At 47.2% G+C, this 13,344-nt stretch overlaps 1 protein-coding gene across 3 annotated transcripts in view; it reads right to left on the bottom strand.

Annotated features, from left to right (window-relative positions):
- Positions 1-13,344, bottom strand: part of PLD1 (phospholipase D1, phosphatidylcholine-specific) — a 45,460-nt gene that overhangs the window by 31,367 nt on the left and 749 nt on the right. For all 3 annotated transcript variants that reach the window (XM_009884445.1, XM_009884443.1, XM_009884444.1), the window contains exons 3-8: positions 13,033-13,178; positions 12,072-12,180; positions 10,369-10,434; positions 3,708-3,766; positions 3,091-3,183; positions 254-406 (exon numbers count right to left, since the gene is read on the bottom strand). In XM_009884445.1, the coding sequence (XP_009882747.1) occupies positions 254-406; positions 3,091-3,183; positions 3,708-3,766; positions 10,369-10,434; positions 12,072-12,180; positions 13,033-13,178 (626 nt within the window). The remainder of the gene's footprint in view (positions 1-253; positions 407-3,090; positions 3,184-3,707; positions 3,767-10,368; positions 10,435-12,071; positions 12,181-13,032; positions 13,179-13,344) is intronic.

Below are 13,344 nucleotides of genomic sequence, written 5' to 3' on the forward strand. Positions count from 1 at the left end.
CCCAGGCCCGAGCAATAACCACAAGGATGGACAAACAGCAGCTGAGGCTCCAAATGCCTCATTAAGACATCGGAAATAATCAGCGTTACAGGCCAAATCCCCAGCAGGTATAAACGCCCCAGAAGCTGCCCAGAGCTGAGCTCCAGCGCCTTGTTAACCCCTGCCAGGACACAGCATCCATGCATCCACTCTTCCTTAAAAAAGCAAAAGCAAAGGAAAAAAAAAAAATCTAAACAAAGAACGTATTTCTTACCTAGAGAGATTGTCGATCTGCAACCCGTATTTCGTTTCTGTTTCTTTCCGGCCTATCTTAATGTTGAATTCCTTATCTACCAGCAGGACAAAGGCGATGGCCCCCGAGTCTGGCTTCATGTACAGCAGGAAAGAGTCCTTCACCACCAGCCACCTGTGCGGGCACAGCAACCAGGTAACTTGTATTTCACACATCCTGGTTTTCAAAACATGAGCCATAAAAAAAGCTAATAAAATGCAAAAGTGCTTCCTTTGTCAGTGAAAGGAAAGCGTTCAACTAAAAGGCAAAATTTCTTTTTAGGGGGATGGTCCAGAGTAGGGTTTTCCCGAGCAGAAAAGCGCCTATTCTATGAACTTGGGTAATAAGTTTGAATTCAATACAAGATACTTGTATTCAATACAAGAGTTTGAATTCAATACAAGAGTTATTTGCACGACTTCTTTTTACACAAGCCTTTGAACACAGGTTTTCACGTCTAATGCAATCAATGAGAACCTCCCAGCCAGGTGCCCCAGCACCAGGCAAGGTACAACAAGGATTCCTCCACCCCAGATTTTTCTTCAGCCTGTATGCTACACCTAGAGGCAATAAGGGAGTTACTTGACATTTCTAACATTAATTATGACGCTAGGATCATTTTCACTCCTAGCAAAATATATGAACAAGGCATTTTGGAAAGCTTTTATTGCCAAGCAACAGGCACCCTGTTAGAAACACATGATGAGAGATGACCGGCAGGTTTTACATAAATACCGTAGCCTGAAGGCAACTCTGGGGAAAAAAAAAACACCACATTTTTTCACTGTGAATGGCATTTCTAATTTTTTCTCCCCCTGCAGCGTAGCTGGGGTAACCGGCCCCCTCTGTCCCACACAGGTCTCCGCCACCAGACCTTCGCCTCATTCTTCTGCACACTCAGAAACACATAAAGCAACAGAAAATACTGCAATAATCTGTTCATTCTTGTATCTTTAGTAACAGCCTCGGCTCCTCATCTACTTCCAGATCCCATTGTTGTTTTTTTTCTTTTCTTTCAGGGCCCTGAAAGAGTTATATACCAGCATCATCCCTCATTTAGTGCCCAAATACTTCACCTCATCATTTGCCCCATAATTTCACCCCCAAACATCCTCCAAAAAGTACATTTCCAAGCATTCCCCTTTCTCGTTTTCCCAGGCAGTTCTCCATGCCTGAGAAGTCCTGCCCGTGCCTGTCCACAGCATCACCCCACTGTCCTCCTGCGTGTCCCTTTCCACAGCTCCCGTGGCCATGACACACCCAACCTCCTATGATAAGTGAAATTAATTTGGGGTATGAAATCCCAACGCCTACACCAAAGCTGTTGTGGGCAAATGACAGCCGCAGTCTCCCCATGCTTGGGTGGAGCCTTGCCCCCAGGCTGACGTGTCCTGAAGTTCTTCACTGAAATAACCCTCTCTGGGAAATATTACTGTTAATTGCTTATTTATTGATGCACCCGCTGCCAGTCCCGGCAGGCCGTGGCAGGGATTCGGTGCCCTCTGGTGTTACTCTGCACACAATCCCACTCAAACACGTCTCCCATCTCCTTTTTAGGCTCTAAAGGAAAATCAAGATCCATCAGAGCTGAATGTTCTACTGTCCCCATTAAAGCTTGAGCTCTGCATAACTTAGGGAAGAGTTAACTGAGGGGCACTGAGAGGAAAAGACATCTTTTTTTTTTTTTCCATAGAACAAAAACAAGAACTGAAGACAATTTAATGATTTGACCTGGAAGGAGGTCACATCTTCATTGCCTTGTGCACTCATTATAGAGATCTTCTGTAAAATTACATTAAGAAATGTTGGAAAGACTATGAAGAAATAGGACCTTTTCTTCACAAGTATGCAGAAAGACTTTGTTGGAAAACAGAATTTTTTAAGATAAACTAATAACTGCCCATTGGCGATGCTAAAATCCAAAGGCGGATAATACTTGGGGAAGCTCTTACAGACCAAGAAATTGTTGCTAGAAGGCAGATACGTGCTACTTGGATTTTCAAAAGGAAAGATTTGCCTGGAAAGGGCAAGATCCAGGGAATACCCCTTGCATTTTTTGGATGCCAGCTGATAACACAGGTACTCTTCCATAGCACCCCCCTCCCTGCGCTGCAGCCCTGGATACACCGGGATCGACCACTGAAGGTAAAGGGATGAGGACAGTAAGTCACACCAGTCTGCAGCGGGAAGGGACATGGGAATGGGGTGGCTTGTGAAAACTCCCATGAAAACACCGGCATTTAAACACGTGCAGTAATAAGGAAGAGGCAACATATTTAATTCCAAGGTTAATCGCACCAAACAGAGCTCCTTACTGCTGCAGGTCACGTCTGATTTCATCCAGCTCCAAAGCAGCCCAGATAGTGTTATCAATTAATCAATTTTCTTTTTGCAAATTGAGGAATGGAAGCTCAGAAAACCAGGCTGAAGTCTGGCCGGGGCAGTGTCACCAGCCATGTCCCCTCCCAAAGGCACGGAGCCCCCGGGTGCTCCCGCAGCAGGAAAAGCTGGGTACAGACCAGGGGATTATTGCCATTTCTGCCAGCTCGGGGCTGTGTGAAATATCGATTTTCCTCTGGAGCAATACGTCCCTTCTACAGACTGCAAAGCAGAAGAAAAAAACCCACCATCCTCCACACAGGTGGGTGAGGGGGGAATAGCTTATGGACCCTTTATGACCTGCAAATCTGTGGCTTTTGTAAAAACAAGCAAGAATCTCCCTCTCAGAATTTTGGGGAGGAAAAAAAAACAAATGAGGATTTTCTCATGTGTGCCCCAGGAGCCCACAGCATCGCCACCTTCGCCCGTCCCAGCAGTACCTTTTGGACCATCGGTAGCACATCCTTCCTTGGCCGCAGCAGTTCAGGCCAGGTATGCGGTGGCCCCCGGAGCGCTTCATGATCAACCCTTCTCTGCAAGGACAGAAAGACGGTCAGGACGGGTGGCACGGCTCACCTGGAGGTGCAGGGGGAGCTCTCGGGTGGAGGACGCTCGCTGAACCCCCCAGCCCCTGTACCCAGGGATGGCTCCTGCCACCGCCAGCCGTGCCTGAGCAGCCTCTGCGCCACTGCCCTGGAAGCTGGAAGAAGGGCAAAAATAACCCCGCAGAAGGAAATCGAGCAGATTTAGGAAATGCAAGGCCCTGTTTTATAGCACAAACAGGAGAAGCAGCGTGTTGAAAGGTTGTGGGGAGGGAAGGGGAGAAACCTGATGAGCCAGCTGATGGGCTGCAGACCGCATCTCGCAGAGCAGACCGCTCCTAAGGCCATTTCCCAAAGCTGTAGCATTTCTGTCTGAACATTAATACATTCTTACAGCCAGATGGCAATATCCTCTCCGGTTATTGGCGAGAAAGGAAAGCTATCAATTTGAACAATATTTATAAAGCCATGCTCTTGGTGAACCACAACTCACAAAGCCACAGCTCACAACTCACATGCCCTTCGGTCCCAGGTCATGGATGAATGACAGCTGGCTTACTCCAATGAACTCCATCTGGGGAAAGAAAAAAAGATTGCCTCTTCTTTCGTACTCTGAAATCCAGAAAATGCTTTGCTTCATTGAAGCAACTTGTCATTAAGACAGAACCTACAGAAGATCCTGAGCGGAAGTTACCCACCATCACTTCAGCATCTTCAAGAAGGCCAAAAAAAAGTAGTTTGCTTGGGCTTTTTGTTCTTTTCCTTGTTTGTTTATTTTAAATGTGCTTTGATGAACACATTTCAGGCAACCAGGGCAATCAAGATCAAATGTATTATAGGGACCCACCGGTATCCTCCCTCCTGGAGGACTGGCTGAAACGAGGACTTAAGTTTGACAGTTTGGAGGTCTGTGTGAACTTGGCTGGCCGCCTGAATCCTCTCTCTCCTCCAGTGACCCTCACAGAAAGGGAATGAGCACATGTCCCCAGGGCTGGGAGCGCCCTGTTCCCTTTGAGACTCCTACCCTATGGACACACACCACATGGGGGTTCAGCCCCATAACCCACAAGCATCCTCCATCACAGCAGGTCGCTCCCACTCGGCTCTGCACACACCCCTGCCCCACATCTACTGCCCCGTCTTGACCCTGGGAGCCAAAAATCCGCAGAAAAGCCACAGTGGGGCAGAAGAAGAGTAAGACCAAGCCCAGTCTCCATCATTTCTGCCGGTCAGCATGCAGCAGGGTCGGCCCTGATGGAGCCCCGTGGCAGGCGCAGGCGGGGAAATCCACACGCCGTCCTATCAAGTTTACCAGCAAATCTCAAATTCAAGCAACGTGCCTCCTCGCAGCTCCTCCTGCTTCAGCAGAGATTGCAGAGGAACGTAACAACAAGCAAAGCCGGTGAGAAAGCACAGCATGATTACGTTCACCTCTAAAAATAGGACACCAGGCGATTTCAGCCGAGCAGGCTTTTCTTGGCACAGCGGGACATTCCTGACAGTCTGCTGGTTACGAGCCCTGGGCCCCATCAGCAGGGAGAAACGCTTGCCCCGGGCATCCTGTGCAGGACAGGTCTCGGGCAGGAGCAGCTCTGTGGAGGAGCTGCCTTGCACGGTGGAGACTTGTGGGCACCCATGAACTTTTAACTCATTATTGCCTAAAATTGTCCAAGCGCAGAAAGGTTCTCAGGGCAGGGTGAGGGCAGGAGCTGCCTCCAGAGCTACCGGAGGGAACCCTCTAACCACATGTTTCAGCAATGAAGCCTGCTGGGACCAAAGCCCAGGACTCAACCTATGTTCTCAACCATGGTCGGGACATGGGACAGCCTCGGGGCTGGCTTCAGGCCATGCCCACCCGTGCCCCACAGCAGCTCAGGTACCAGCACCCAAGGAAAGGCTCTCCTCCAAGGTGGCCGCTGTCACCTGCTTTTTGGCAAACCAACCTCAGGGCCCTCATTGGCAAAATATGATTTTGCATAGGAATTACACGGGTGGGCCCATAAGTCTCAGAGATATTTTCAAACACTAAGAATAACAAAGGGTATCAGTAAATTTGGGGCAAAAATCTACCTTGCAGTTACGGTGAGGCGGGCTCAGGCTCCCTTCCCAACACCGTGATTTTTGCCCCACAGCCACGGCAGCAGGACAGAAGACCCTTCCTCTTCCTCACGCTCTGCTGCTCCGTCCCAAACTTTGCACACCAATAAAGTCATGAAGAAGAACAAAGGATCTGTTGTTCTTCCCCGAGTAGCTCAAGGACATAAAGCAATCTCTATTCAGTAGAGGCAAATTTAATGCCCTCCTTTTTGGGTGATTTAGCCCGTTTTCAGAAAGTGGCTAGAACAAGTTATTCCATGCTTTTACTAACCATCTTGCTATCCCCTCTCTTCCTACGCAATCTGGAAATGCACCTACAGCTGTTCCAGGTGTTTCTGCAGTGACTCTCGGAGTGGGATGGGGAGAACCTGACAACTCAGTGTGTCCTACAAGCTCTTGTCAGAGATCCTGAGCGAAGTCTCAGGTCGGTCCTTTGCCCTGGGTCCCATTTTGATTTCCTTCAGAAAACGGCTGGCGTTCCCCATCAGGCGAAGCAGAAACCCAGATGTCACTCTCACAGTGGGCGCACAAAAGAAAAAAAACCCGCACACGAATGCCAAAACTTTTTGAAAACGTTGGCTGCAACCAGAAAGCCCGGCAGCAATTTGAGGAGCACTGCACGCAGAGAAATAATGGTCCTCAAAGAAGCAAAAAGAAAAACCAGGAGGAAAAATTACTGGCAGAAACAGAGCTCCTACTACATAAAAATGAAAGGAAGGTTGTCTGGCAGTGCAGCAACCTGCTCTTCAGCCAAGGAGTCTTTGAAATGGCAACGACAGTGACAGGACCCCATCCAACATGTTGATCAAGCAGTGCCAATTAGGAGTGTTGTTTTTTTTATAAAACAAGCGAAAAAAAAAAAAACAAAAAACAAACCCATAAATAAATTCCAGCAGTTAGAAGGCAAATTCCTCAGTGCAGTGGAAAATAACGGATGGAATGATTTATTGTTATTATTATTGCTGCATTAGCTATTTTTACGGTTACAGTGCCCTTCATCCGAGGTACTCATCATCCACAGAAAAAGCGAGAGGGAAAGGCAGAGCAACGAGATGCTTTCATCTCCTTCACATCTGAATTCCTGCGCTGCCCAGCTGCCTCCCCAGGGAGCCGGCATCCCGCTCCGGTTTCAGAGCAATCCGCAGCAGAATATTTTAAGTATGAGATACAGGCCTAGAGAATGCAGTTTCAATGACATTGTTGTAGCAATAAAAAGAAAAAATAAAATAAAAAAAAAATAAAACAAACCCAAACCAGACGGGAGTGACCAGCTGTGGAAAGACAAGCTACGGAAGGTGGAGAACCAGCTGCAAGGTGCACGAGCCACAGTTTTAAGCCATCCTGTTCCGCCAGCGATGTGGAGCAAGCATGATTTATGCAAGCAAAAATTTCACAGAGCATCTGCATTTCAGAAAGAATTCAGCAGCTCCACGCTGTGTTTTCGTTTTGACGCTTGCTTTTAATTTAGTGGGTTAAAAAAAACCCGCTCATAGAGTTGATCAGCAGCTGTGGCTAGCAATAAAACGAAATTACACCACTCTTCAGAATAATATGGTTCAGCAAAAGACGCCAGCTATTTCTTACAACACAAAATTGGCGTATACTGAACCCAAATGAAAAAAAAAAAAAATTCAACATGCTAAAGTTCAAGTGCAATAACTAAGAATACTGCAGGGTTGGGTGGGGACCCTTGCAATGCTCTGCAGATCCAAGTGCCGTATCAGAGGCAAACCCGCAGCCACTCTCACATAACTGAGTTGTTCTTATGTTGTACTGCGTTCACTTAAGATGAGGGTTTTACACTCACTCACTAAAGCTCATGCAGATTGCTACAGACACAGGCTCTCCGGTTCAACCAAATCTTATTTTTTATTTGGCTCACGCATCTTCCAACTATTGCAGCTCATACCAAAAAAAATTGTGCGAAGGCCTAATTAAAAAAAATATTATACAGAATACAATCGAGCCCACGGGCCCCGTTTCCTAATGGTTTGGGCCTATATTCCCCCAATTTTCATTTCCCAGAAAAAAAGCATGGATAATTAACACACTGAGATTCCCACAACATTCATTTTAATGGTAATTGTCTCGAAGCACTTCAGCCCAGAAGTACTATAAATAGGTTTTGGAACACACTGGAAGATGTGAGATTTAATCACAATCCACATAGCCAAAAGGGAAAAAAAAAATAATGAAAGGCTACAAAGTCCGGGGTCTGAGCACAAAGTACAAGCATCGACCAACCTATTTGTGAACCCCACACAAAATGCTCTGTTACGATGAATGCTGAGAAATTAAGGGAAATGCGAGAAGGTTGCAAATTTTATCAGTCAGAGCTACCCCAAGTCAAAGCAAGGGACACTTGGTACATCTCTAAATGATGATGCTTCAGTAGATTCTATTTCCACAGCCTGCAGGAGCATCACCTAGAAAGGCTAGAGGATGTGCAACCTCTACATTGCCATGTGGTCACCGTCATCCTCAACCCACCAGGGACTTCAGGTTTGCAAAACCGCTACCAGCTCGACTTGCAGGCTTGACTCTCCCAGTGCCTGGCACGTCCTCGAGACAGTGTATAAAGTGGTGATCCTCTCACTGACAAATAATAAATTAACCACAAATGCAAAATAAAAGTAGTAAAAAAAGCAAATTAATTAAATTGTGCAGGTCAGCCAGATGTAAAAACATCTCCAAGGAGATGCGACTGACCCAAGCAGGCTCTTCACAAGGACCAAGGGTTACACATCAGGCAGGTCGCAGTTTGCCATTGCAACTCCATGTCCGACTTTACAAAGAATTTAGGATTTTAAAAAACACCTTGGTGTGCGGATTTGATGAGAGGAACACACAGGAGTCAAAACATGCTCCAAGATTAAGGCAGTTACAGCATTTGTCAGCATCCCGGCAAAAGACACCTCAACCACAGGAAGAGCAAAGCCCTCATTTTGTTCCAAGGAGGAGAAATACAGGTCGAAGGAAAATGCCAGAAATCTTCACTTTAGTCTCTAGTGTGAGAATCATGGGGGTTGTTTTAAAGGAAACATTTTTCTCCCCAATGCTTTCTTCTGGCATCGTCTGCAGGACCCGCTGCACTTAGCGGCGCCGCCACCACTAGCAGTCCTCACTGAACGCGGCCAAATCCAGCGAAAGCCAACAATAAACTGAGAATTTATGTGCAAAGTGACATCTGGCTCCAGGGGCCGGGGACAGAAGGGCGATTCAGCGCAGGAGGAGGGGAGCACCCCACAGCTGCCCGGACAAGGCAGGACCGCTCGTCTCCTCGCTCGGCCCCCACTGCGGCAGCCCGCCTAGAACCACAGCCTGGTCAAAAGATCATCCACGTTCTAACATGAGCAGAAATTCTCCAAAATATTTGAAAGAAAAGCAACGCCTGCCTAAGAGTGACAAGACGGAACGGCACTGTAAAATAACTCTCCCCCGCTTTGCATATGCTACTGATCAAAATTGCCAAGTTATCCCAGTCTTGCCTTTGGAATAAAAGAGAATCATAGAATGGTTAAAGCTGGAAGGGACCTTAAAGATCATCTCGTTCCACCCCCCCTGCCCTGGGCAGGGACACCTCCCACCAGCCCAGGTTGCTCCAAGCCCTGTCCAACCTGGCCTTGAACACCTCCAGGGATGGGGCAGCCACAGCTTCTCGGGGCAACCTGCCCCAGGGGCTCACCACCCGCACAGTAAAGAATTTCTTCCTAATATCTATTCTAAATCTCCCCTCTTCCCGTTTGAAGCCATTCCCCCTTGTCCTATCACTACATGCCCTTGCTAAAAGTCCCTCTCCACCTTCTCTGTAGGCCCTCTTTAGGTACTGGAAGGGGCTATAAGGTTTCCCCAGAGCCTTCTCTTCTCCAGACTGAACAATCTGCCCTCTTATCATTTTCCACATGCAGACTAACACAGCTCTTGACTGTGATGGACTCAAGCTCCACATCCCGTCACCAAGAGAAGCACTCTAAGAAACACAGGTCCTCTCAGCCCAGATGTGAAGACTTCTTGCAACCCAAAGCACGCTGGCCAACGCTGGATGAGCACTTCGTCCCATGTAACAAGCAGGGCTCAACGCACCACGCTCTGCAACAAGAGCACACACTACTTTCGAGCATGACATCCAGCTATGAGCTGCCCAACACCTCTACGCAACTGAAATCCCGCAAGAGCGGAATTCCTACAAAACAACAAGAAAAGCTGAAGAGAGGAACTGGCTGCTACAGACACCCTAAGTTTAGTCTACATTTCTGGCTTGTTTGAAAACCAAGCGTTCCCAGTGATCAGCCCTTGCTCAGAAATGTCGCTAAGCTCCGCAGCTACTCAATGTATGCGTCAGGGTTTGCTGGTAACACAAAAGACAGAGTAACACTGTCATTATGCAGCCGAGAAAAGGGGAAATAAATTACCATCCCAGGGAGATGTTACAGCTGCGGCTGACAGGTGAGGACTACTGAAGAGACATTTGACGATGGCTTTCAAAGGAAATCTTTTTGCTTAAAATAGGTCTGAAGTTGGATTTGACATCTCTCCTCGTTTCAAAAAGAGTATCGACTTGGGGAAATAAGCTGATTACCATCTCTCTTTAGAAGTGACAAAATACTGGCAGAGGCGAATGGGTACCACTCATACAAACTCAGCATCACCAAAGTCCAGTGAAATTGCCCAGAATGGGAACCTGAGACAAATTCACACCCAGGACCACACGCAAAGCCCAGACTGAACGGGTATGGTTTGGAGTCCAATTGTTTATTTAAAACTTCTCCTTATCGTCTTAAACACTCCCCAGAATTAAACAGAAACACACTACATCATACATGTACAATCAGCTTTCCGGACCAGACTACCTTGAGGAGGTTATTACTGTGTTAAAATAGCGACCTCCAAGAGTGAGCCACTCTCTTTTCTTTGGCTTTAATCATATTACATCCACGTTGGAGAAATCAGCTAAGCCAAAGCACTTGCCAAATGGCTGTAAAATGCTTCTTATACAAGCTGAATGTCTTTTTTCCAGTAAATTCAACACTTGTAAAACAAATATTCTTTAGGCATTTAAGCAAACTAATTTCTACTTACTGTTCCATGGTAGTTCCTGTACATCGGCATTTTTAGGATCTTTGTCAAGTAGTCTTCCAGCTGTTTCTACAATTAAAACATCGAAACTTTAGGTAAGTTGTGGGAATTTTTAAGAAAAAAAAACAAACCACCACACCATGATCCAGCTGTCTGGCATTAGGAAGCAACCAAGAAATCAGACACGCTTTTCAGCTTGAATGGATAAATAAATACATTATTATGTGCTCACAGAAGATTATAGCTCAGCAGCACACACAGTTTGATCCCAGGTTGTTTACTGTGCACAGATCCGTGCTTGTACCTTCCAGCAGCTGACCTGCTCCTTGGCACTGTCATTTTAGAGGTCAACTTTCTTGACTGAGCCCAAGTTTCAGAACAATTTTAAATACAAGAAATCAGGCCCCACTCTTTCCGACCAGCATGAATTAGCTTTGTGAGAAAACACAGCCTCGGATGCAACCGATAGAGCCTATTTAACCAAAACACCAGGTTCATGGGGTGAGGAGCATGGGGACCATGCTGCCCTGTCCCAAAGCCACAGAGAAGGCAGTGGCCAGGCCACCAGTTGCTGGAGACCCTGTCCTCCCCTGCCAGGAGGGGAGAAGAGAAGAAACCATCACAGGAGAGAGAATCTCTTTGCACCCTCATGGTAACTGGGCAAGTAAGAGATTAAGCTGTTTGGGCACAGGACACTGGGCAGTGTCCTACAGGACACAAAACAAACGGAAAAGAAACAAATGCCATTGGGATGTTCATCCTTCTCAGCATCAGCATCACAGCACTGAGCTACCCAGGGGGGCAGTGGGGGTAATGCATCACTGATGGTGAAAGCCGTGGGATTCCCACAAGGAAACCAATGGGGAAAAAAAAAAAAAAAGTCATGGGGGCAGATCTAGAAAACATTTTTCTTCCTCTTTTAAACCAACATCTCTTTCCTGAAACTTCCCACACAGCAGCAAAGCCGTGCACAGCAAGGAGCGTTATCTGCACTGCACAGCCATGAGACACAACCTTTTGGGGACTTGAGGCTACAGCAGCAGAAAGTCCAGGGAGGGAGTGAACAGCAGAAAGAACGATAAGCACATGGTGAACAAACACGGGGTTTTTTTTACAGACTCTTGGGTTTTGGTGGTTTGTTTTTTTATTTTTTGCAAACAGTGAAGCTGCAATGAAGAGGTAGGAAGACATCCACCCTCTTCATAGAAGGGCCCATCTGTTAACATCTGATGAAGTTACACAGAACACGTGTGCCTCGGCTAAAATTACCCATTCCAGCATCAAGAGCCTGACTGTCATCTCCTCTTTCAGAGGAGGACAGGACTGAAATCTCTCAGATTTTGATGGCCGCGGGGCTGCCTCCATCACGCAACTTGACTCTGCAAACTGCCTCTTCTATCTTTAAATCGCAGCAGGTGGGAGGAGGGGAACCGCCGCTCTGGGCATCATGGTTTTCCTCAGCTGCAGTGAAGAACTTTGCCTGCATGAATCCCAGGAGCAGCATCCTCCTCTTTGCGTGGAGGAGAATTTGGCAGTAAAGCTGGACTTGCCAAAGCCGAAGTTTGACAAAGAAAAGACTTTACTGGTAATAAAATAAGGGCTTTGACAGCACGTGGATTTGCAAGCAACCTGCCTGGCATCTCTGCACCTCAGAAGCCCCCCCAAGAGCATCCCTCTGGCCCCCGCAGAGCGAGCCGGGCGCTTACCCTCCTGCTGGAGAAGTGCTCTTCCCGCACTGTGCTCTCTGCAGTGTGCGGCAGACTCGGCATCTGCCTCGGCTCTCCCCTTTTGATGGATTGTCTCCTCACCGTGTGACTGGAAGGAAAAACAAACCCCAACGTCGAGTCTAAGTGCTGCGAGTGAGTGCATACCTCGATACGTAACCCTTCTTCTGCAATGCTTTTATTTTTCCCCATCCAAACTCTTAAAGAGAGGTGGGTGGGCAGGAAAGCCAATAAAAAAAAATAAAATAAAATAAAAGGAAGTGTGGATTCATTTAAAAGAACCCAGTGTGCTCCAACTGGCTCACAAACAAAAATACAACACAGAAACATCAGAGTTTGATTTTTCAGGGTGTCCTTTTACCCTTTTAAGGAAAGAGAGCCTTAAACCCTATTTTCAGGGCATTATGTTCCCCTAGCCCTTGACCCCTCATAATTTCTCCTTTCCCTGTATCTTCTCTCCACATTTCCCCACAGCAGGATGCTCTTGCCGACCCACACCATGTCTCTTCCCATGGCTCCTCATACACTTCCAGCCCTGGAGCACCAAGGCCAGTCCAGGCAGGGCTGATCATACATCCCAGAGACCCCCACGCCTCCCACACCCAGTCCATGCCAGCAGAAAGCCACATAGCACCAACAATTTCCATTAGCATAACCCTTCCCCACGTTCAAATTCAGCTCAAAAGCCGATGACCTGGGACCCAACGTGCTTTCTGGGTCCGCAGAGAGATGCTTCCGCCATGTAGGCTATAGCTGCTAAACACACAGAGATTAAGTATTTTTATTACAGCTGCTAAATATTTGTAGGGACTAAATTCTTCTGCCCTCTCCTCCTTACAGCAAAGCAAATGGGATTGGTGAAGCCAAACCAATATGATACTAAAAGAGAAAAGAAGATCACATCTTGCCAAAGCCCATCGCATCCGCACGGTTGCGCACTCACCTCCTGGTAGGGATAGGGATGCGCACGAAGGCTTTGTACCTCAGCAGCTCCCTGTGGAACTCTTGGAAGTGCTTGAACTTCCTTTTCACCTGCCAGGTGAACTCTCCATGGGTCAGCTCGATGGTGTAAACATTGGGGCTTGGTACCTGCATAGGAGAACACCGCCACGAGGGCTGCAGCTTTGGTACAGGTCATTTTCCTGCAGCTGCTCATCTAAAGAGCCCTCATTCAATTTTCCTTAAGGATCATTCTGTCTCACAGTTTCTTGTTCGGCTTTATTAGGTTTTATAAACAGACAGGAAACCTCTCTTG

Source organism: Charadrius vociferus, unplaced genomic scaffold (genome assembly GCF_000708025.1).
Source record: "Charadrius vociferus isolate BGI_N301 unplaced genomic scaffold, ASM70802v2 scaffold104, whole genome shotgun sequence".
Classification (NCBI taxonomy): Eukaryota; Metazoa; Chordata; class Aves; order Charadriiformes; family Charadriidae; genus Charadrius; species Charadrius vociferus.